General features: G+C 31.9%; 5 protein-coding genes across 5 annotated transcripts; 3 read left to right on the top strand and 2 right to left on the bottom strand.

The window, feature by feature from the left end:
- Positions 1–15325: 15325 nt before the first annotated feature.
- On the bottom strand, positions 15326–16783 carry FMAN_09618 (uncharacterized protein; the record flags this gene model as incomplete). The annotated part of the gene is made up of 2 exons (XM_041825503.1): positions 15326–16347; positions 16399–16783. 2 exons carry the CDS (start codon positions 16781–16783, stop codon positions 15326–15328), a joined length of 1407 nt encoding a protein of 468 aa, XP_041690876.1.
- Positions 16784–18428: 1645 nt separating this feature from the next.
- Positions 18429–19841, top strand: FMAN_09619 (putative putative protein; the record flags this gene model as incomplete). The annotated part of the gene is made up of 1 exon (XM_041825502.1): positions 18429–19841. One exon carries the CDS (start codon positions 18429–18431, stop codon positions 19839–19841), a length of 1413 nt encoding a protein of 470 aa, XP_041690875.1.
- A 531-nt stretch (positions 19842–20372) lies between these two features.
- FMAN_09620 (uncharacterized protein) lies at positions 20373–22042 on the bottom strand (the record flags this gene model as incomplete). The annotated part of the gene is made up of 3 exons (XM_041825500.1): positions 20373–21675; positions 21724–21786; positions 21843–22042. The coding sequence occupies 3 exons, from the start codon at positions 22040–22042 to the stop codon at positions 20373–20375; spliced, it is 1566 nt and encodes a 521-aa protein (XP_041690874.1).
- Positions 22043–22474: 432 nt separating this feature from the next.
- FMAN_09621 (uncharacterized protein) lies at positions 22475–24286 on the top strand (the record flags this gene model as incomplete). Its single annotated transcript, XM_041825499.1, has 1 exon — positions 22475–24286. The coding sequence occupies one exon, from the start codon at positions 22475–22477 to the stop codon at positions 24284–24286; it is 1812 nt and encodes a 603-aa protein (XP_041690873.1).
- A 312-nt stretch (positions 24287–24598) lies between these two features.
- FMAN_09622 (uncharacterized protein) lies at positions 24599–26116 on the top strand (the record flags this gene model as incomplete). Its single annotated transcript, XM_041825498.1, has 1 exon — positions 24599–26116. The coding sequence occupies one exon, from the start codon at positions 24599–24601 to the stop codon at positions 26114–26116; it is 1518 nt and encodes a 505-aa protein (XP_041690872.1).
- Positions 26117–26231: the final 115 nt, after the last annotated feature.

Here is a 26231-nt window from a genome sequence, read left to right as displayed (position 1 = left end):
AAAATGTGCTAAGAGTGATCCGGCGCTTAGATGCCCAGACACCAAGCGATGTTGGGCGCTTAGCATAGAGACTTGGTCGGTACTTGTGAGCAACATGACCAGGGGTAGTGAGGCTAAATGTGGGGGCCAGCGCCATTAAAGCGGCGTGAGTTTTGCTGGCAAATGGATATCAGGAAATGGCTGTTAGACTTACTAAATACAGCAGGTAAAATGCCGCGACATTGTATTAAATAGTATAATTTCCCTATATTATCTTATTAACCTATTTATTCTCTTAAGGTATAATTAAATAAATCTATCTTTAGTTTAATTTCTTTTTTTAAGTTAAATATAATTAAGACTAATTTATTAAGGATAGCTTCCTTAAGCTATTTAAAGGCTTTTTATATTTTATTATTTTATATAAATATTTAGTCTTTCTTTATTAGCTTTATTAATAGGTTAGTAATTCTATTAAAGTTTTTAATAAATCTTTAGTAATAATTAATAAATCCTAAAAAGGCTTATATTTCTTTAATATTCTTTAAGGCTTTTTAATCTATTATTACTAAAATCTTTTTCTATTCTATCTAGATTTCTTTAGGTATAATAATATATCTTAAAAAATCTACTTTTTTAATATAAAAGAAGCTTTTTTTTAATTTAATTAATAGCTTAATATCTTATAATACTTTTAAGACTTTATAGATATATTTTTTATATTTTTCTTTACTATTTAAAAAGATTAAAATATTATTTAAATAGTATATAATAAAGATATTAAGGTATTATTAAAGTATATAATTAATTATCTACTAAAACATTATAGATATATTAATAAGACTAAAAGGCATAACTATATATTTATAAAATCTTAATTTAGTTCTAAATGCTATTTTTTATTTATCTCTTTTCTTAATATAAATAAGGTTATATACTTCTTTTAGGTCTAAAGCTATAAAGATCTATTTACCTTATAACCAATCCTTAAATTCTATAATAAATGGAAATAGGGTTTAGTCCTTAAAGGTATATATATTTAGCAGTTAGTAGTTAATTACTGGCTAGTCTTTTCTATTTTTCTTTAATATAAAGAATATTATTAAAGCTAATAATAAATTAAATATCTTAATATAACCTTTTTTTAGTATTTTATTAATATATTCCTTCTAGACTTATAGTTCTTTTTAATTTAATAAATATAGCTTTTATAGTAATAGCTTATTATCTATTAAGTTAATTTTATAATTCTATTAGCTATATTTTAGAATTTCTATTTTTAAGTCTTTATTAAATAGTTTATTATATATTTAGTATTATTTTAAAATATTTTTAAGTTAGTTTTATTTTAACTTTATTTTTATTTCTTTTTCTTTTTAAGAATTCTCTTTTTATAAAAGACTTAAGATTTTTATTTTATATTTTATGCCTTTTTTATATTTATATTATATTCCTTTTAGAGGCAGTAATTTCTTATTTTTGTATTTATTACTGCTTTTCTTTTTAATTAATATTTAAGATCTTTTATTACTCTTTATAATTATTTTATTATTACTATTAAGGTTACTTAAGAATATAATCTAGCCTATTTACTAGTTAATATATAGGTTTTATTATTTAAATTAATTTATTTTTAAAATAATATCTATCTTCTTTTCTAAAAGTATAATATTAAAACTAATTACTTAATATTTTTTTTTAATATAAACCTTAAAGTAATTAATTTCTTAATTAATAATACTATTATTATAATTAAAGAATTATCTTTTTATATTTACTAAATAGTAGGTTTATTATTTCTTTTTCTATAATAATTTTAGCTTTATAACTATTTTTAAGTTAATAAAGTTTTTCTTTACTTTACTATTAATTTAAGTATTTAGCTATTTCCTTTTAATTTAAGCTTATAGTATTAGGCAATTAAGTCTATTATTTTATATAGCTCTTAAAGCTCTTATAGGTTTAAATTATTTTTATTTTTAGCTTTTACTTTTCTATAGCTTTATTATTATGAAAGGTATATTTCTTTTCTTAAGGTATTTTAATAGGTTTATTTATAATTACTATTATAATAACCTTTACTATTAATATAATTATTAAGAAATTTATTATTAAATATTTACTATTAATAATAGTCTTTTAATTTCTTATACTATTTTTTAACTGTTTTTAGTTATAATTTATATAGTTATAACTCTATTATCTGCTTTTTATATAGATAATCTATACTTCTTAGGTATAAGTTATAATATACTTTTAGGTCTATATATCCCCTAATATATTTAGCTTTCTTAAGTATAATATATTCTTTTATAAGTTTTATTTTATATTTATTATACTCTTTTTAGACTTCTTTTTATTTTTAAGTAAATTTATTTCTATTATTATAAGGTATATTAAAGAATTCTTTTAATTCTTTTAGTATTTTATTTTATATTTCTAATTGCTTTATTACTTCCTTTAATCCTTTTAAACTGGTATTATTAATAGACTATTTATTACTATTATTTATATATTATTAATTAAATTCTTTTTTTATTAAGGTAATATCTTAAATTATTTATTAAAGTTCTACTTATATATTTTTATCTTTTTAAATTTCTCTATCATAGGCTATATAAAATTAAAGTTCTAATACTTTAAGGTTTTTATATTATATACTTAATAGGTATCTCTCTATTTCCTCCTTTTAATATAGCTTATTATTAAGTATATTTAAAATTATAATAAAAAAGCAGTTATTATTTTCTTTTTTCTACCTATACTTTATATATGAATAGTATCTATTATAACGGTTAGGTCTAACTGTATTAAATTAAGCCATGCTTAGGTTTATTACTAGCAGATTATAGAAAGTATAATACTAAGCGGTTATTAAAGTATTATATCTCTTAATAGTAGATTTAATATATATTAGGCTTAATTAATATAAAGAAGTTTTATTAATAGCTAGTAGGCTAAGTCTATAGAAATGTAAATAAGTATAAATTATATACTATTATTTATAAGGTACTTACTAGTACTTTTATTAAGGACTAAAATATCAGTTTTTTAGTCTTAAATTAATATTATAAGGTTTTAGTCCTATTCTAACTGGTTATACTAAATAGACTAAAAAGGGTTTATTTAGTCTATATATAATTAATAGGGTTTATAGGGAAAATTATAGAGTATATATAATATAACTATAAGGGTTATAATATAATCTCTCCTCTCTTTTAGGTTTTATCCTTAAGACTATACTTACTTATATTTCTATTAATTTTATATCTATATATACTAACTTAGATTTATTTTTATTTATATATATCTTACTGACTATTATATTAAGTTAAGTTTCCAAAAAGAAATATATAAAAACTTCTAAATCTGGTACTCTTATATAATATATTTATAATTTTAGTAATTATATTATACTATATTCTTAATACTTCTATTATAGCCTTTTTTATAAGGCTAAAAATAAAAGATTAAATTATTATAGGAATTATATAAATACTAAAGTAATTTATAATAGTTTTAGTATTATAACTTTTTATAGGTTAATATTTTTATATTTCTTATTTAATTGCTAATTTCTCTATAGTTTTAAAAAATATAAAAGAGTATAAAAAGTTAAAAGAAGATAAGTAAAAAGCTAAAGAGGCTTTTAAAAAGGCTATAGCTTATTTAGCTTATATTTATAAAATAAAGCATTATTTTAAGGAATAAAGTAATAAGTTATTTTCTTATAAAATACAGTCTCTAAAAAAGTAAGGTAGTTTTTCTATTAATTAAGTAGAGTTATCTATAATATTTAAGGCTTAGTCTTATAGTGCAGTAAATATAATTAACTAGAATTCTATTTTTATAAATATTCCTTTTTTTAATCTTTTTATTACTATTAATAAAAATTCTTTAGGAGTTATTAGGTATTAATAAGGTATTTTAGTAGTTCTTAAATATTCTTATTTTTTAGGTAGTTTTTTTATTTTACTAAATACTCCCTTTAATTATTATTTTTATATATATTTTAAATAGCCTTTACTTTATAGACTTCTAGTCTTAAGATTTCTTATAGTTTATTACCTATTTTAATTTATATTATATCTACTATTAATTTAAGTAATAAGATATAAAAGATTAAATAGAGTCTAACTTTTAGTAGTAAATCCAGTTTATAGTTATTTTTTAAGATTTTTTATAGTACTTTATAGGGTCTGATATATTTATAATCTAATTTATGTATTAATTAGTCTATTTTAATATTTTTTATGGCTAGATAGACTATATTTCTTTCTAAAAAGGTTAGTCCTTTTAGCTATTTTAAATTATAGTAATTTTTTATTTATTTTTTAATAAATTTAAGTTTTATTTTTATTTCTTTATATAAGTTTTTTATATTATTGCTTTTAATAATAGTAGCTAGGTTAATAAATTTTTCTTATTATATATTATAATATATATTTAATATAAATCTAAAATTAGTATAAGCTAGTATAAGCTTTATACTTTTATTATATATAGTATTATATATAAGTTAGGCTATTAATAGTTTCTTAACTTAATTATTTTATTTATAGTTAATATAGCATTATAGATACTATTTAAATACTTAATTTATCTATTCTATTTATCTATTAACTTACGGTTAGAATACTATTATAAGTTAATAGTTTAATTTAAATCTATCTATAAGTAATTGCTAAAATGTTACTATAAATATACCTTCTCTATTTAAAAGGATTTCTTTAGGCAGTCTATATATATTAATAATATATCTATAAAAAATATAGAAAAGTTATTTTATATCTATAAATTCCTAATATAGAATATAATATAAAAATTTTATAAATCGGTTAATTATAACTATAATGCTATTATAAAAGATTCTAGTTAAGGGTTCTTTTAATAAGGGTAACTTTATAATAAAGTCTATTATAATTAAGTCCTAAGGTTATTATATTACTAATAGAGGTTATAGTTATCTATAAGGTTTATATTATTATAATTTTATTTTAGTATATAAGTTATATTATTTAATAACTTTTTTAATTTCTTTTCTTTTAACCTTATAACCTTATTCTTATAGTCTTTTAAGTATTTTTATTACTTTTTAATATCTATATAATAGGTATAAATAAAATTTATAAAGGAAGTTATATTCTTATTTTTATATTATATTAATATTATAGACTTATTTCTTTAGGTAATAAATATTACAGTAAAACCAGTTATTTACTATTCTATATTATCCCCTTAAATAGTTATTATAGATATAGGACTAAAACTATTTATTATTTAGTTTATTATAATATTTAATAGTTTAGTGTAAGTATTTAATATACTTATTAAGTATTTTATTAGGAATATATAGTTAATTATAGATAATAGGTATTTATTAATATTAAATACCTCTCTATTTTTTTACTTTCTTTCTCTATTTATATAAGGTTATTATTATATTAAATTTAATATACTATTTATCTATAAGTTCTTTTAGTAACTTAATATTATTTTCTGCTATAACTATTATTATTGCTATTATCTTAATAGGTTATATAAATTAATAGTCTTTATTTATATTCTTTTTTAAAAGTTATTATTTAATTTTAATAGTTTTTATATTAAAGTTATATTATTAGCTAATAGTATCTATATATCTATTATTAATGCCTTTATAGTATACTATAGTAAAGTTAAATTTATATAGGTATTTAATATAGTATAATTATTATCGGTTTAGCTCTTATATTATTATAAAGTAAGCTATATTTTTATAGTTAGTAAATACCTTTATTAGGTATTTACTTTCTTTAAGGTAGTATCTAAACTCCTTAAAGTAGTTAATAATCACTAAGAATTCTTTATTATAGATAGGATAGTTAAGTTCTATTTTATATATTTTATAAGAATAAAGTATAATAAGGTATAATATATTATTATTATTATATTATATTATTTATCTTTCTAAAGTAAAGTTAAAAGTATTAATCTTAAGTTTAATTTACTATTTTAAGTTAAATATAATTAAAATAGATTTACTTATAATAACTATTTTAAACTATTTAAAAGCTTTTTAAGCCTTATTATTTTATTTAAAGATTTTATTTTTCTTTATAATTTCAGTAAGTAATATAGCAATTTTATTAAAGTCCTTAATAAATTATTAGTAATAATTAGTAAATCCTAAAAAGGATTATATTTTCTTAACTATTATAAATACCTTCTATTTAGTAATTACAGTAATCTTATATCTATCTATTCTAATTTTATTATATAAGATTTTATATCTTAAGTATATTATTTAATTCTAATAGAAATAACTTTTTATAGGTTTAATAAGTATATTAATATCTTATAGTACTTTTAGGACTTTATAGAGATATTTTATATATTCTTTTTCTATATTAAAAAAGATAAAGATATTATTTAGGTAGTAAACTATAAATATATTAAGATACTCTTAAAGTATATTTATAATTATATATTAAAATACTATTAGTATATTTATTAATCTAAAAGGCATAATTAGGTATTTAAATAATTTATATTTTATCCTAAAGGCTATTTTTTATTTATTACTTTCTTTAATTTAAATAAGGTTATATATAGACTTAAGATTAAGTGCTATAAACTATTTTTTATTAAATAGGCAGTCTTTAAGTTTAGTAATAAGTAGTAATAGTATCTTATTTTTTTTTATAATCTTATTTAATTATTAATAATTGACTATAAGTTATAATTTATTTAAGTTTAGTTTTAATATAAATATAATTAAATATCCTATTAAGGATTTTAATATTTTAATATATCTTTTTTTTAATATATCTTTTATTTATTTACTAAATATATTAAGCTTTAATTTAATAAAATTATAAATTAAAAAGAATTTTAGGTTTTTACTATCTTTTAGTATAATTTTAATATTATAATTTATATATTAAAGTAACTTTATATTTAATTCTTCTTAAAATAATTTCTTATAGATATAATACTTTATAAATATATTCTTAAGTTATTTATTAAATTCCTTTTTAGCAATTTATTTTATCTTTTAGAGATTATAGTCTAGTTATTTAAACTGTCTTTTAAGAGTTACTATTATTTATTTAATATATTTATTTCTGCCTTTATAGAACTTATATTATATTCCTTTTAAAATAGGTAATACTTTATTACTTTAATCTTTATTACTCTCTTTAGTTAAAGTTTAAGATTTTATATTATTATTATTTAAATTAATTTTATTATCTAAAGGGTAATCTTTATAGATTATTTAGTTAATTCTTTAGTTAAATTATAGGTTATAGTATATTAGCTATAGGTATTTAAGTATTAAGTTATATTTCTAAATAGAAATAATATTAAAATTAATATTTTAGTTCTTTTTATTAATAAATACCTTTAAGTAATTAATCTTTTAGGTAATATTTCTATTTTTATAAGTATAAGTGCTTCTTTCTTTACTTTATACTATATAAGGTTTCTTTTTATCTCTCTATAATAGCCTTAATTTATTAACTATTTTAGGGAAAATAAGGTTTATAATAGCTTTACTATCTATAAATATATTTAATTATTTACCTTTAATTCTAACTTTTAAGTTTAGGTATATTTATTATTATTTATTAACTATAATTTATAGAGCTTTTATAGAAAGTTTATTTTTTATTACTTTTTTATTTATTTAGTATTTTATTATAGATAGTAGGTTCCTTTTCCCTATAGGTAATTATAGCTATATTTACTTTTATAGTAATTAATATTATTAAAGCAGTTATACTATATAGCTAATTTATATTAAAATTTTACCTTTACTTTTTATATTAATTATTTTACTTTATTATTATATTATAGTATTTTATTTATTTAGCTGGTTTTAGGGGTATTACTTTATTTTCTTTTTAGCCTATTTATTTCTATAATAGCTTTATAAATATCTTTATTTAGATTTTCTTTTTCTTTATTTAATTTATTCTAAATGTATTTTCTTTATTTTATAATCTATTTAGAATTTTAAATATAATTTAAGGCTTATTTTTTTATTTTAGTATATACTATAAACTTAATTACTTAAGTCTTTTTATATCTTCTAGTAATTTAATATCTTAAGGTATTAATAATTAAATAGGGCTTTTATTTTTTATATTTCTTAATTTATATTAAAAAGTAGTTATTTATTTCTTTATTTTATTGGTACTATAGGCAGTAATATTATATATATAATATCTAAGATATCTATTAATAGTCTAGGTATTTTAGGTACTTTTAAAGGTCTCTTTTAATTTAGATTTTCTCTTTAAGTATTATTAGATTTTCTATTTTATCTCTTATATATAACTAAATATAAATAGTATTATCTTATTTTATAATTACTTTTTCTTTAGCTAATTCTATATATCTAATTACCTTATTAGGCTATACTTAATTTTTAAATTTATTAAATTATAGTATATAATTTATATTCTAAATAATTTAATTTACCTTTTTTTTAATCTTTTTAGCTTTAAAGTCTTAAGTAACTTTTAAGGCTAATATATAGTTTAGGTTATTATAATATTAGTTAGGTTATTTTATTATAACTTTAATAGAAATATTATTTATTGCTATATATAGGCTATATTATATAATATCTCTTTCTATCTTAAAGGGTACTTCTATTTTATTAAATATTTATAATAATACTTTATTTATACTTTTATTAAAGATTAAATTAATATTAGGTTTATTATTTAGGTTAGGGTTAATTTCTTTTCTCTTTTTAATTATAATAATAGTTTTTCCTTTAATAAGTAGTATTTTCTATTTAGGTATTAATATTTATTTTAAATAAATTATCTTATCTTCCTTTTTCTTATAATAAAGTTTCTTTTTATTTTTATTTATTTTTATTTTTTATTTTTTAAGGCTACTTTAATATAAAATCTCTATTATTAGTATAGTATACTTTAAAATTAATCTTTATTTTTTAAGAATATTTAAATAGTATTTATTAAGTATTTCCTTTTTACTTAAAAATAAGTTATATATTTAGATAAAGTTAAGCAATCTTAATCTATTATATCTAGATTAGGTTATATTAGTAATTTAAATAGCTATTTATAGTTTATTATTATTTTTATCTTTTTTAATAATATTTACCTTCTTGCTTTCTAGAATATAAGGTATTAATTTATACTTTTAGTTAGTTTTAATAGGGTTCTTATATTTAGAGTCTTTATAACCTTTCTTATTGCAGTTCTAGTAAATAAGTTTTAATTTATCTTTAGTTATAGTTCTAATAGTTATTAGTCTAGATTTAATTCTATAAGAGATATTATTATTTTATTATTTTCTTTAGTTTATATTATAGTAAGGTCTATTTCTTTATTATTTTATATTATATTTATTATTTTAGGTTCTCTATATATACTAATAGTTATTAACTTTTACTGCTATCTTAATATACTTAACTAAAGTATTAAGTTTAGGTATTTTATATAGTTCTATTTAAATAGTTTCTTTAAGTCTATTAAAGAAAAGTAATATAAGTATATCTTAATTTTAAAGTAGCTTTAATACTAGCTATTAATATTTTACTATATACTTAAAAGCTAATTTAGTTTATTTTAAGGATTTAATATATTATTTAGTATATCTTTTCTTATTAATTATTCTAAATACTTATTTAAGTATATTTTTAAATATATTAAAGTTATTATAAAGTATAAATATTTAAGGTTATTATTTTAATTTAGGTTTATTAATATAATCCTCTATAATAGGTTAGAACTATTATATAGCTATACCCTTAAGGCATTCTGTAATATATATAGTTTTAATAGAGTCTTTTTTAAATTAAATTAGGTAATAGGTTATAAAGGCTTTATATTAAGTAAGGAATATAATTAATTTATTAAGGGTTCTATTAAATAGTTTAGGCAGGTTAGGCTTAAGTATTTCTCTAGTATTTTTACTTATTATTATAGTATTTATAAGGTTTTATATCTCTTAAAGTCTATTCTAATTATTAATTACCTATTAAGCTTAAAGGTTTATAATTTCTATAAGTATTTAATAAAGCTTAGCCATTTTAATAGTTATATTAATAACTTACTATTAAAGTTAAGTAACTTTCTTATTTTCTTCTTTAAAGGAATTATCTTTATTATCTTTTATAATTTAATTAGTAGGTAGGTTATTAATAGAGGTAGTAAGGTATTATTAAGCAGGTTAGATTAATATAGTTATTATATTTATATTACTTAATATAATATAGTATAGTCTAAATAAAAGCTATTAATATATAATAATTAGGTCTAACTGTATTAAATTAAGCTATACTTAGATTTATTATTAGCAGATTATATAAGGTATAATACTAAGCGGTTATTAAAGTATTATATCTCTTAATAGTAGATTTAATATATATTAGGCTTAATTAATATAAAGAAGTTTTATTAATAGCTAATAGGCTAAGTTTATAGAAGTATAAATAAATATAAACTATATACTATTATTTATAAGGTATTTGCTAGTATTTTTATTAAGGATTAAGATATTAGTCTTTTAGTCCTAGACTGATATTATAAGGTTTTAGTTCTATTTTAACTAATTATATTAAATAGACCGAAAAGGGTTTATTTAGTCTATATATAATTAGTAGGGTTTATAGGGAAAATTATAGAGTATATATAATATAACTATAAGGGTTGTAATATCTATAAGATATTTATAATAGCTTATTATATTTTAGATAAATAGGTAATATTATTATATAGTTTTTAGGGTTAAATTTTAATTCTTTATATAATAGATTTATACTATCTTCTATATAGTAAATATAGATACATATTATTAATAAGTTATCTATATTAGTGTATTTTTTAGCAGTTTAAATATATATTTCTTTCCTAAAGTTCTAAATCCTTAATCCTTATTTATTATATAAAGGCTTATATAGTTATTTCTATTTTTATTTTAGTTATTTATTTTCTTATTAGAGGTATAATATAGTTATATATACTATACCTCCTTTATATCCTATACTTTAATCTCTTTATTATTTCTTTAAGTATAGGTTATTTCCTGCTATCCTTTCTGCTTTTATTGCTACTTTAATAATATAGATAGTAGTTCTAGTTAGAATTATATTAATATATTATATAACCTCTTTCCCTTTTAAGATACCTTATTGCCTTATTATTTTTAATATTTCTATTTTTATAATTTCTTCTTTTTCTTTCTTTTATTTTTAATATAGTTTTTATTATTTCTTTTATTTCTCTTTTTATTTTATTAAATCTTTTAAAATCTTCTTTTAATATTTTTAGGCCTTTTAGTTATATAGTATTAAAATCTTTAATATATTACTATATTTTATATTTTCTTTTATTATGAATTTATTTTATAATTCCTAAATAGAGCTTTATTAATATAGGTTCTATCTATCTTTTAATATATTATCTTTATATATAGCAGTTATTTCTGTTATATTATATAAGCTATAGGTTATTCTTAATATTTAGATTTATATAACTATCTAAAGGTCCTATTTATTAATAGCTTTTAATATTTACTTACTATAATTTAGGTCTTTAGGTTATTTTAATTAAAGGCATTTATTAATAATATATTCTAACTAATTATAGTTATAGTATTTAACCTTAAATATATTATATAATTTTTAGTTATTATTTTATTAGGTAGCTTTTAATATTATAGATTTTAATTTAATTTTATATTATATATCTACTTATTATTTCTTACCTTAATTAGTATTTTATTATTTAGTATTCTATTAAAAGTTATATAATCCTTTATACTTTTTAGCTTATTTTTCTTATTATTATTTAAACTATTAATTATTAATTTCTATAGCTATATTAGCTAGTTTATTTAAATTCTTAAATTTAAATTTAATATTTATTATAATATCCTTAACTTTTAATTTTAGTCCTAAATATACCTATATTATATATATTTCCTTACCTTAATTAAACTTAACTACCTAATAGCAGTACTTAATTAAATAGTCTGCTATAAATCCTTATTATTTAAGTTATTAAATCTTTATTTTTACTATTTATTTTTTATTTATAACTCTAAAAGCATTTTTAAGTTTATCCTTAAAGTATTTATACTTATTATAGATATATTTTATTATTTTTTATTATTTTTCTTTAGGGTTATTAATATAATTATAGATAATAGGTTCTATAAGTTAAAGTGCCTTATCTTTAAGGAATTTTATTTTATATTTAACCTTAAGTTTTTTAGTAATAAACTAAATTAGGTAGTATATTTAATAACTTTAAAGGCTAATAAGAAAGCCTTAAAGCTTATTTATATTACTATTAAATAAATCTAGCTAATAGGGTTATAAGATCTCTTTAGGGTCTTTACTAGTAATAGTAAGTGCTATAATATATTTAATATACTCTTAATAAAGCTTTTAGCTTTTTTTAGCTTTAGCCTTAAAAGCTTTAGTAAATCTAGTAAGTTTAATTACCTTTTTCTTTAATCCTTTAATTTAATTCTATAAGATTTTAATATTCTCCTTAAAGTTATTTAGCAGTTTATTATATTACTAGCTAAAATAAATAAATCTTTATCTAAACTTTATAACTTCCCTTTTATAGATAGTTAGATAGGCTAAAGTAATTTCTTTTTTCTCTTTTTTATTAATTTCTATAAAGATATTCTCTATATTAAGGGGGACTTCTTACTATAAAATATACTATATATATCTTATATTAAAAGGTTAAATAAAAGTTATAAATATTATTATATTAATATTACTTAGCGTTATATAGTATAATTTAAATAAAAGCTATTAATATATAATAGTTAAGGTTTTAAATAAAAAAACTAATCTATATTAGGTTTATATTTATAGATAATATAAGGTATAATATTAAGTTTATAAAGTATTATATCTCTTAATAATTAAGTAATATATATGAGGCTTATTAATATAAAGATACTTTATTAATAGTTAATAAGTTAAATTCTATTTATTACTAAATAAATATATTTATATATACTTAATATAGTTATAAGAAAGTAATATTAAGTAAAGTTATTATTAGTTTTAAGGCAATATAGTCTTAAACTGCTATTAGCCCTATAAATATTAGTCCTAGCTTAATTAATAGTTATAGAAAGAATTTATAGGGTATATATAATATAAGCGCTATAATTATAACACCTAACTTCTTTTTTAATTATAATTATTAATAACACTATAGCTGCCCTATTATAATACTTAAAAGAAGTCTGTAATTTAATTTTAATAAGGCTTATTTAACTAAAGACCTTAATATAATTCCCTTAATTAACCTATTTATTAATAAAGATAATTATAATAATTTTTATAATATAGCTATAAAAATTATATTAGCCTAAAAGTATATAGATAATACTAACTGCATTAAGCTAGTAGTCTTTAGTTATAAGATCCTTAAGGTCTTATAGCCTTATTATTAGCTAGTTAATAAAGGATTCCTTAAGCTTAAGATAAAAGAACTTAATAAGCTTAAAAGTAAATTACTTAAAAGGGTAGCTTTAAGCTATAATTAGCTAATATTTATTAAGGCTATTTACCTAGGCAGTTTATATAATAAGTGGCTTAAAGGCATTAAGTAATAGGCTAAAAGGGTATTAAGGAAGATTAAGCTGCTATAAATATTAGGCTTATTATAATCTTAAACTATAAGAGTATAAAGATAAGGGAGATAGTATATAGCGATATTTAGGATAAAAGAGGGGTAATTATAGAGTTTAGGAGGAAAATATATTAAGTTTTATATAAGTTTAGGCAGGCCACTAAAAGTTAAAGACCTAAAGTTATAATATCAGTAAAAGAAGGCAAAAATAGATTATACTATATAGTATATAACTAATTTATAATTATAAAGACTAGCTAAATATTAATGTACTATTAATATAAATAAGGGAGAATATTATAATATATATACTATACTTATATATAAATAGACAATTTATAGTAACTTATAATAGCTATTTATGTAAAATAGAATCCGCCATAGTCTAAGAGACTTATGACATATATATACTGTAATGTAGTCTTTAAGGTCATATACCAAGTCGTTATTATTACTCCAATTTTAAAAGGGCAGAGCAGTTACAACCTAACCATAACCCATTTCAAGGCCAAAATTCCCCAATCTAGACTATTTAGGGTCAAAGAGCTACAAGTATAACTTATCCATTATATAGTTTACAAGGGTTTATAAACATCCGGTCCCATTGCATCTGGCATATGTTCATCGACTTCCATGGCCGCTTCCTCAGCAAGGTGACATTAGCGGAGGGGATTAAGCTCCAACCATTCTGCCACCATCATTTATTCCCAAGGTAAGTCCCAAGTTCCCTGCCCAAGTCCTTTTCGTTATAGCCCTGTGACCTTGTATCGTCGTGTCCTTTCGATCCTGCCAACTACCTTATCCATCATCCTATACACCACTTCCCTTCAATCTGCTGGATATCTTCCTAAATTGCTCGTAAGTCACCGTTATCTGCAAACTTTAAGTTATTCTTATATGCCTCTACACAGCCTAGCTCTGCCTGCTTTATCGTCTTTTATCACTATACGGCCGGCTAGGTCTGCATTATCCTCTTGAAAACACTTTACGGCTCCTGCATTCTCATCACCCTCTTGCATATATTCGAGTTCTTCTCTTATTCCATCTTAAACCGAATTATATTTACTTTTAGAGCTAGCTTAGCTATAGTTCTATATCCTAGCTACTAAACATCTCATTACCACGCTTAAATAATCTATAATAGAATAAGACACTGAAGTCTGGAGTATCATTAAAAATCTGTTCAACACTACATTAACAACACAGTTGAGCATCTCAGGAGGCTATGTCCCTGCCGCCTAGGTGGCTCAGTTATAGGGAGCGCGAACCCAAAGCGCAAGGCCTTTCTCAAGGGACCATAAACTCGAAATTGGGCTTCATTCATCGAATTTGTCACGGTTGACTGCCGCGCTTTAGTTCCTGTTGCAGTCTACAAGGGCAGTGAGAAAACATCATGAATATACGAATCTACATCAATCGACCGAATAAACTCAATGTTTAGTAGTTACATATGCTTATGCTGCACGTCATGCCGTGGACTGATCCGTGTGCTTGTCTGATACGCAAGCCTGTCACATACACATTAACGGAATAGTTCTATCTTTTGAAATGATAATCGAAATAGACAACAACCTGAGACCAAACGCCCCGAACAAGATGACGAAACATCTAAATCAATTCTCAGTATTGATAACAATTAGAACGTGAAAAGTCTGATAGTACATCCAGTGAAGATGATCAAATAAAGAAAGAAAGAAAGAAAGGAACTTAGGTCGGATCTAAGATAACTTGACCCAGATGGCTTCTGATGGCACTCCGTCGATATCAATAAACAACATATGTACCCCAGCTACCATGACAGTACCATCAGGGGGGGCTGTGATTGTAAGTTGGTTCGAGTTTCCTTTCCGGACCTGGAGCTCCACTGAGCGCTGGTTCATTCCAACACCATGCGTACGGAAGCCTGGGTTAATCAGACGAGCAACAATGTTGTTGCCAGTGACAGCTTCCAAGATAACTTCAAAACCTTCATTGAACATGATACTATTGTTCTTGGGACCTGTTTTGATGACGGGACGACTATTGGCATCCATGTATGTAGGTGAGAAGACCTCAACGCGATATTCCGTGGGATGCAATGAGGTTTTCTCCTGCTGCTGTACCAAGACAGAACGATGGCCGTTGTTATTGAAGTAAGGATACGAGTTAAGAACCCGACCAACATCGTTGTAAAACACGTCAGGGTTTGAACCGGCCACAATGACTTCGCCAGATGGCAGTAGGCTTGCGACGGAGTGGTAAAGTCGTGAAATGTCTGTTTTTGGCATAGAAGTAAATCGTTGCCCAGATGCGGCTGAATGATCATAGATCAGAGGTGTCAAGACGGGATCGTCAGCCATCCAACCGCCGGCAGATCCTTTATGAGCTCCGTTTATTAACAGTATCTTACCGTTAGGAAGTAGGATTGCATCAGTCATAGTCTGTCCTCCATTTGGTAAATTGTCTGTTGGCACCCACTTCGGGTTTTCGTCGCTCGGATTAATCGTATAGCAGTCATCAAGTGCTTGGGGATCGGGAACGTCGGTAGAGGATCCACCGCAAAGCAAGACCGTGGGTGTGAAGTCTGGAGCCTTGAGCGGTAAAAGAATGACTGAGGCTGAGGATGGGAAGTTCCTGGGCTGCAAAGGGGTGTCGGGCAACTCGGCGACGAGTTTGTCCTTGGTATAGTCCCAGATGAAGGCTTTATTGCCGACGATAGTAAAGATCTCGTCCGCTTGACGCGAGTTAGGCAAAGGGGTCACTGTATATATCTATCAGCCGGGGCGTCATGTCTCTGGACGGACAGACTCACATGAAGGGTACAAGTTAAACGACTTGTTGAAGTTCAGATTGTCTTCATCTGAAAATTCAAGATACGGAAGAGTAACAGGCTTCTTGCGGGCAGACAAGTCGCTCTTAACAACCTCGTATGTTGGTACGTTGACACTAGCTTCATTGATAACCAATAAACCAACGTTTGAGCCCCCGACCACCAACACATCGCCGTTTAGCAGGGTAGATGTAGTTGGATACCAACGCTTAGCTTGCAGGGTGTTCTTATGCTCAATGATGTCCATAGTGCAGCTTTCTTTGCACGGACCAGGGGCAAAAGTGCGAATCTTGTCAAAGCCCTCCATCACGTTCTTGCCAATGTTGGCTTGCCACTCGTCAGGCTCTGAGCCCGCCAGATTCAACATAGTACCGTCGGCGAGGAATGATCCGGCGGAGCAGAATGTATTACTTTTTGGTGACAACTTTCTAAGCTTATTGGTCTTCCAGTTATACTCGGTCGCCATGACCCAATAATCATCATCAGTTTTAAATGGGTCCTTGGCGTGCCTGCCGGTGGTCAGATCAACGCCGGGGCCGCCATAGTTGGGATGATAACTGTGTAGTTAATGCTTGTATTAGCACTAGTCTTTTTTAATGGTCCTCATCAGAGAAGGGGGATACGTTACTTGTCTAAAAATACAACGTTGTCAGTGAACGGAGGGACGAAAAGCATCTGGGCGGCGCAGCCGGATGAACCAACGGTTTTGAAGCCCGCAGCATTACATTGGACGATGTAAGCTGCAAGCGTAATCTTCAGTGCATGATCGTCAGCATTCGTTAGAATTTAGGCGAACATCGGTTCACTCACAGCGACGTATGATCTCATTGTGCTACAATGCTGTCTTTTGTCTTCTTCGGTGTTTGTACTTTTTTTCATTCTCAGACTCAAACGGCAGTCGTCTTCTTATATCTCCACGGGATGATATACAATTACTGATGGAGACATCTATCCTCAGTGTGATAAGAAACTAGACGTATAGATTCGTAATGTAATGGAAATTACGCCTCGTATTACTCGCCTGCTGTCCCGTGTCTCACTCGTATTTTTTGTCTTACGGTTCGCGGAGATCTGTGTGCTCAAGACCTAACCTGACCCTCGTATCTGACGAAGAGGTTCAAAGGATCCAAGTGGATACGCTAGCAGAGAGTAATGTCTCCGTTCAGTCAGGTAATTGGATGACAGCCAGTCCGAGACGCATGCTTAATTTTATTTCCCGAGAAAACACGAAACCTTCGAAGGTCGCTAGCTGTTCCAAAAGATAAATGCCGAAAACTGCGTCACGGAGACTAAACCTAGATATTCGACGGCGGAATATGCAGGCATAAACCCGATAGGGTAGTACAATGAGTCTACAATATTCGACCCCATGCTATGCGTATCGATAGACTCGCATAATGTCGCGCCCGACGTTAAGTCTTGCCCCAAAGCTAGGTCTAAGACTGGGCTCAAGATGTGCTGCTCGGCGACTCTCGGAAAATTGGCCAGACAATTCTCAAGCTAGGTGAGACGTGCCTGCACCATGCTCCAATCAATGGCAGTTGGCTGAAGATCAGCGGCAATATTACGCGATTCCGATTTCCATACTCGGACCCACAGATATGTTTCTGCTTGGAGCGGAATCACCGACGGATTGAGATAAGTGACGCCACAGATCGTTCGCTCTATGAATTATTAACAGTTTTGAAAGTTAAAATATTACGTTCCTGCTTTGCTGACTGGCGCCGAGGAAGCACGGAATCAGCTTCATTGTCTAGAATGTAAGCAAGGACGGCTAAAAGGATGTAACGCAGCGGAAATGTACAATCTCAAGCTAGAACCAGTTTATCCTTCCATATGTCATCTTCAACATGAACATCCCTAGGACATTCGAATTCCTTTCATCTCAATGGCTTGACATGTTAGTCTTGACCAATCTGCGTGGTTGGAAACGTGCTATTATATCGCTGGTATTGACGATTCCGGCACTCTTGTTTGTTTTTGCGGACACCGTTATATGGGTTATGACTATCATGTGCATGGCAGGCCCGATGATGGTTGCTGGCCTGCATGAAGCACTGCTAGACTTCAAGGTATTGAAGGCGTTGAAGAGGAGGACATATATTCCGGAGAGATTTGTTAATGAGCTGAGGGTGTCTGAGGAAATACCTCTTGATCCCATGGGCCATAACGCGGCAGGAAATAATGCGGCAGGCACAATTGACCCCAACGATGATCACGAAGGCCTAGATGGCTTGAGGGATAAGGTGGAACTCCTGGTGACCGTTCTTGCTGGCAACCTTGTACTCAAGACCTATGAGCCCTGGCCTAACAACCTTGTGTTGATTTCTAATTCGCTACTGGCTACGGGGAGACGTCGGTTCAATGCTATGAGACCGCATCCTGCCCAGACACCTTCAGCCTTACCCGTACCAGACATGCTACCGAACAGCGAGGCAAACCAGAATTATCCCAGCTTGTCCGAACAGCTCAAGAGGCTCATGACGGCGCAGTCTGCCTTCGGCGCCATCGTCGGGGCAGCGGTCGTGTTTTACCTCGGCGCCTTTATCTACACCATCCTGGACCTACTCGGCGATAAGAGTAACCAGGATGCCGCCATCTCCCTGGCCTTTGGTGTCGAATGGATGATTATCGTGCACGTTGCAATCGTCAACGGGTTCCTTCTTGCAAGCAACAACCCTAGTCCAGTCACCATGCTCATCGGGCGACCGCTCTCGACTCGCAAGCCACTGAAAAGAATTATATTCCCTCCCATCTATGACGGTATACTTCAGCCAGTGTTTATGTGGCGCCGGGGGATTAATAAGATGGAGTGGCTCGAGAAGTCGCGAGCGTGGCGGCGCAGGGATAAGAGGTTCATGAATGATGTCCGAATCAAGAAGCGGGAATATCTAGGCTGGATCATACTGCCCACCATCATTCTTATTTCCCTACCTCCGGCGGCTGGGGCCGTGGTGGCGTGGCAAACTCCCCCAAGGGGTTGGGGCTGCCGGTCACTCAGCCTTGTCACCTACGCAGGGTTCCAGATGGTGCTTACACCGTTGTACTTCATCATCACACGCAAGACGAAACGGAAGACAACAATGCAGCGCATCATCCACTGGATATGCGTTCTAGTGTTCAGCGTTACGATTCTGTTAGCTCTCTTCACTAGCATCGCGACGACTCTCATGCAGATCATTGGAGTCTTTCGGAACTGCTTCTGCTACGTGAACAGTGGGATGTGGCTCAATCTAAACAACGCTGTCGTCAATGTAGCTTCCAATACGAAAGACCGGAGAACCTCAAGCGACGGGTGGATTGTTATGGGGGGAGTTGCCACCGGTTTCATGGCAGCGTGTTCTTTTTTTGGGTGGTGGTTCCAGATGAACATCCGAGTCAGTTTCGAGGATGCGATTAAGGATATCGATGACTTGTTCTACTGAGTGTATGGTAAACGTGAGCTAACTGTAGCCAGTCAATGGCGCCTTTAATGTTGGATGAAATATGCTAGGTTAGGTTTTAAATGATGAGGTTGGATTAGACCTGGGAATATAATATTGTTTGCGCGACAGAGTTCTTGTACATCGGATGCAACGCCTCATAGAGCAGAACATAGATTCTCAATTGTGTAGTCTGTATGAGGCCGCGAATGTTTATATACTTTATAGTTAACTATAAAGTAAGAGGCACAGTACGCGATTTCTGTCATCGAAAGGTGACACGATCCAAAGAATGGCTGTAGCTCTTATCCGAGTAGTTCATTAATATAAATATGAGAACTTTCACTGAATGAGTGTTTATCAAAGTGAAGAGCCGTGGCTGCAAGAAACCTTTCCGTCCATTATAGACATAATAAATCCAACTGCTATGTAATATCGCTCTTTAACAATTACAATCGAAATGAGACCTTGTTGTACAACTAAAAGCACAACCTTTCGTCATAAACCTCCCGTCATTCATCAGAGGTCACTTCCTTACAGCTTATATGTTCCCATCTGTCGAGGGCTGACCTTGTTATGGAACATGTGGTCAATCTCGTCATACCGTCGCCCCTTGAGCTCCGGAACATAAACCCAACTCCAGATAAAGCCGATCAAGCCCAGACCACCAAAGATGAAACCAACTTTACCCTTGAGATTACCCTCATCAGGGTTGACCATGTACGGAATGGCAAAGTTCATCGCGATACCCATAACAGACTGGGTGGCAGTAGCCAGTGCCATCGTCTTGGCCTTGAGGTTCAGCGAAGCTGTCTCACCAAGAACAGCGAAAGCCATGGCTCCGACTGTGGCGAAGTAGACGTAAGCGTAGATGACGGTGCATGCAGCTTGAACCCACTTGGCAGCTGACGTAGGGACGACATCCATAATGCCGATGAGGAACAGGAGGACGGTGAGGGCTCCCATGCCGGAGAGGAAGATCTTGCGACGTCCGAAGGAGTTGACGACGAACCAACTGCAGATGTTGCCGAGAACGCCGCATGCTGTGACGCCGACGCCGAGATCGAAGCTGCGAGAGGTCTCAAGGCCGGCCAGTTGGAAGAAGTAGGTTGAGTATCCGAGAACGAAAATGATACCAACAAAGTGTTGGCAGACAAAAACTCCCATGCTGATCATAGTTCGGATGAGGTCGGTTCCCTTGAAGCACTGGATCCAAGAAGCTTCTTCAGCAGAAGCAGCTTGTTCCTCAGCGATAGTCTCCTTGATAGTAGCCAGCTTCGCATCGATATCAACACCAGATCCATAGAGTTGGATGAGCGATTTCTTCGCCTCCTCAATCTTGCCCTTGCGAACAAGATACCAAGGAGTCTCGGGAGCGAAAGGCAGACCCGCAGCAAGGATGACGATAAAGATACCCTGCGTAGCCAGCGCACCCCTCCAAGCCCAATGGTCCGTCCTCTCACCAAAAGCCTTGATGACACCATTCGACACCAACTGACCGATAGCAATTCCAAGGTTAACGCCGGCGGTAGCAATACCACGAAACACAACCGGTGAGATTTCCGACGTCGCCAACGGCGCAAGCGTGAGGAAGAAACCAAGTCCAAGACCGATGATGAGCTTGGACATGAGGAAAGCGACGTTGGTGTTGGACATGCACTCTCCGATCGTACCGCCCGTTGCGAGGAGGAGTGCCATGACGAGGGAGTTCTTTCGGCCGACGTAGTCGCAGATCCAGGAACACATGAAACCGCCGAAGAAGCCGCCGACGGAGCTGATGCAGTTGAAGGCGGTCTGCCAGTCGGCGGGGAGGATAGCTTCACCGTTTTCGACGTATCTAGAAGTTGTTAGTGGTGATGAGAGGGGGGCAGTATGTCGGGCGTACCCAAAGTCGCGTCGGAAGGCGGCGACGGAGATCATGGCGCCGTTGATCTGAGCATCGAAGCCCCTATAGTCAAGAGTTAGTGATGTCAGTTGTGGAGACGGGATAGACGTTTGACTTACCAGCCTACAGCAGCGATTGACCAGTAAAAGCACCACCAGACAATAGCGGGATGCTTTTGGAAGCATTGCTTGAGTGTCAACTCATGCTCAGCCTGACGATCTGCCTCGACAGCATGGCTCTTGGCATCAATGAACTCAGTGCCAGAGACCTTGGCCTGGAGTTCAAGATCTCCTTTGCCGGTAGTATTCGACGTCTCCATGGTTGATAGTAAGCAGTTGATAAGATAAAGTGGAAACCGATGATGGATGCTGGGTGATAAAAGATGGGGTCAACTGCCGAGTCTTATATGCAGCTGCATATCCAAGTCATGAGGGTAGCATCATCAATAGTTTCCGGTTAAAGACAGGCCATAGTCACAAACGTTGTCAAGTTTGACATGGCATGACAAGAAAATCATGCGCAGAAAAAAAGAATTGGCTTTGGCTAACACGGTCTAGACCAGTCTGGGGTTTGTGGGGAGACCGAAAATCTGGGGATGCTGAGCTTACCCCAGTTTGGCTGATACGAGCGACATTCCCCGATGAGAGCCCACTTTACGGCGTCACGAGTCAGGAGGTATAAGGAGCGATATTCCCCGACGCAGCAATCCACTATGTTTCTCTCTCCTCCTCCACGTTTCTGCACATCCATCATGTCCCCGCAAACATCAGACATGTCAGCTGAAGCGGATCGTCGGCCGGGGAAGAGACCTGCGCCAAGGGGCACAGCGTTTTATCCCCGCAAACGAGCTAATACAGCGTGTCAAGTGTGTCGGGCTCGGAAGACAAAGTGCGATAACCAGAAGCCGGCTTGTTCGTACTGCATCAGTGTGGGAGCGACGTGTATTCAGTCCCCGGTTGATCTATCGGCATTCGACCCTGCGAGTCTCAAGATATTGGAGCGGTTGGATGAATTGGAGAAATTGATACGCGAGCCGAAGCCTGACGCTACCAATCAAGATGTTGCGCAGCCTGAGACAGAGCTGTTGCCCGAAGAGTCTCCTGCACAGCTATCACCAGAGTCTCTGGGCGACATCTCCCTACGAAGCATCCTCCCCGAGAAGATGGAAAGCCTCCTCCTCTGGTCCGTCCTCTCACGCGACATGTCATCCCACACAACTCTCCACCCCGATCCACCCCAACCATCCCCATCTTACTCCCCCGGCTGCACATCCCTGGCCGACATAGCAGATCTCGACACACAAGGTGTAAAAGCCCTTCTCGATAACTTCTTCGATCACGTGCACTGCAAAAACCCCATCCTCGAAGAAGCAGCTGCTAGAAAGGTTGTTCTCAATGTAGTCATCGACGGGATCGATTGGTCGCCGGGGTCATGCTTAACACTTATCATCTGTGCGCTGGGAAAGATTGCGACGCCGCTGGATGCGAGTTTTCATCTTAGGGCGGATTCGACGCCGTATTTGGAGGCTCAGGCTTTGTTCCAGGCGGCGCAGAAGAGGATTGGCACTTTGATGGCGAGATCGGATATCATCGGAGCGCAGTGTTTCTTTTTGTCGGGGGTGTTTTTGATGAGCACGTTTAGACCTTTTGAGGCGTGGCGGTATTTCTCGCAGGCGTTGGCGACGTGTCAGACGTTGCCGTTCCTACAGAGAGCGCAGTCTCTTAGTGCGATGGATGGGGCAGATCTAGCGAGACCGGAGTTGGGTGAGACGCAGCAAGAGGCCGTATACTGGTCTGCTTGGAAGTCTGAACGGGAACTACGAGGAGAGCTATCTCTTCCGGACTTTAGCATGCCTTACTCTTCAAGCGTGCTATATCCGCCATTCTTCCCAACCCCTCCTCATCCCTTGGAGTCTACCAAGACCACGGCATCAAGTCGTCAACACACAGCATGGCTATTCTACCTCTCCGAAATATCCCTACGACGTCTGTCCAGCAGAACGTGCAACGACATCCTCGAACTCCACCGCGCATCAGCTTCAAACCTCGACTTCCTTAAGCAACTCTCCCTTCTCATCCCCGCCTACGAAACCCAAGCCAACGAATGGGCCGAAAGTCTCCCTCCCGAGCTCTCCATCGCTTCAGCACCAATCGACGACAACGTATGCTGCTTTGTTCTCCGCGGACATCTAGTAAACTTCTTCGAGCGTCTATACTGGCCTTTCGTAATGGCCCATCTAGCCGCCTTGGAACGCGGTGTAACTACACCAATTCCCGGGCGGCAATTTGTAGAAAAGGGCCTGGAGTACCATATTCTTAATGTTGAAGTCAACGAAGCGGGGTTCTTGCATCGTCATCACGGGACGTGGCTCATGATCAGAGCTTTAGTCCGATCGGCGACCGTGTTACTTGCAGCGCGGCTCTTAGGATCGGGAATGCCCGCGGGATGGAGGGATGCGTGTGAGAGGATTATGCAGGTTTTGAGGGCTTGGGAAGATGATGTTCCGGGATTGTCGAACCATCGGAATTTCTTGGAGGAGGTCTTGCATGGGTTGAACGTTTAACTTTTGATGTACACTAATAAATTGTTTAAAGCGTGGTTCCCCGTGTTTTAGGCGAGTAACAGTCTTGGTGAAAAATGGGGATCCCGGGGGAATGGTTCGTAGTGGTGTCGTGGCGGATCCTGTCGGGGAGTGTCGCTCGTAAGAAAACACTCCACTTTGAGTGTATGGACTATTTAGGTGAAGGCTGTAATGGCTTTCGGAAACAGGCAGACCTCTCAGAGCATTACTCGCATCAACTACTTTGTCATTGATTCACCATTCATTCTCCCATTTTCTCTTTCTTCATAGCAACAACATCTCACAATCTCTACCATGGTCGCAACAGCAGACAACTCCGGCTCCTACGAAGCCCTCCCCAAGAACGCCCCTCAGAAGCCATCAACATGTAGGATGCTTCATACCGAGGGCAGTCGCATCGTCGACCCCTCTGGCAACACCGTCATCCTCAAAGGCGCTGCTATCGGCGGCATGCTCAACATGGAGAACTTCATCACCGGCTATGCAGGCCACGAACATCAGCACAGACAACAAATGGCCGAAGTCATGGGCGAAGAAAAAGCCAACTTCTTCTTTGACAGACTTCTATACCATTTCTTCACAGACTCCGATGCCGCTTACTTTGCATCGTTGGGTCTGAACTGTATCCGCATCCCCTTCAATTATCGTCATTTTATCGATGACATGGATCCTGATAATCTCAAGAAATCGGGTTTTGACTGGTTAGATCGCTGTGTGGATATCTGCGGCAGACATAACCTGTATGCTGTTCTTGATCTCCATGCCGTTCCAGGAGGTCAGAACCAAGATTGGCATAGTGATTCTGGTCTGTCACGCGCGGCGTTCTGGGACTTCAAGGACCATCAAGACAGAGCTATCCAACTATGGAAAGCTCTTGCAGCTCACTACAAAGGAAACCCCGTCATCGCAGGCTACAACCTCCTCAACGAACCCGCCGACGAAACCAAGACCTCATCGGGCCAATACGGCGCCAAGCTCGTGAAATGGTACGAACGCACTGAGAAAGAAGTCCGCGCCATCGACCCCGATCACATGATCTTCATCGACGGAAACACATACGCAATGGACTTCCGCGCCTTTCCCGAAAACCCTCTTCCCAACGCTGTGTACGCCTGTCACGACTACAGCTTCTACGGGTTTCCTCTCGGGGAGCAGTACGAGGGTACAGACGAGCAGAATACTAAGTTGAGGAAGAGCTTTGAGCGCAAGGTGCAGTTCATGAGGGAGAAAAACGTGCCGATTTGGAATGGAGAGTTTGGCCCTGTTTATCAGAATGAACATAAGGAGGGTGATGAAGCTATCAAGACCAACGCCAAGCGCTTTAATCTGCTACAGGAGCAGTTGGCTATTTACAGGGAGACTGACGTTAACTGGTCTATCTGGCTGTACAAAGATGTTGGTTATCAAGGCATGGTATACGTCGACCCCGAGTCTCCCTACATGCGTCTCATCGCGCCGTTCATCGCCAAAAAGCAGCGTCTCGGTCTTGATTTCTGGGGCGTCGTGAACAAAGACGGTGTCAAACACCTCTACGAACCGTTTATCCAGGGTTTGAAGGAAGAAGTGCTGGAGAAGTATAGAGATACAAAGTATCCCAAGATCTGGACCTTTGAACGACAGTTTGAACGGGTAATTCGGGAGTGCTTAATGAGTGAGTATGTGGGATGGGAGTTAGCGGAGCTGTTTAGAGACAAGACCAAGGAGGAGTTGGAGGAGCTGGCGAGTAGCTTTTCGTTTGAGAAGTGTATTAAGAGAGATACGCTGGTGGGAATCTTGAGTCATGATTCGATGATCTCGGCTGGGAAGAAGTAGAGACGCATGGGAACTGGGGTTGCATTTTGGCGTTGTTGGTTCTAATATGGTTGCAAGACTTTGCGAACAGGTTCATATCTCATCAAATACAGACTACCTGCTCTTTGAACACAAT

Source organism: Fusarium mangiferae (assembly GCF_900044065.1).
Source record: "Fusarium mangiferae strain MRC7560 genome assembly, contig: FMAN_scaffold021, whole genome shotgun sequence".
Classification (NCBI taxonomy): Eukaryota; Fungi; Ascomycota; class Sordariomycetes; order Hypocreales; family Nectriaceae; genus Fusarium; species Fusarium mangiferae.
Note: the sequence above shows the minus strand (reverse complement) of the source record. Positions and strands in the feature narration are given on the sequence as shown.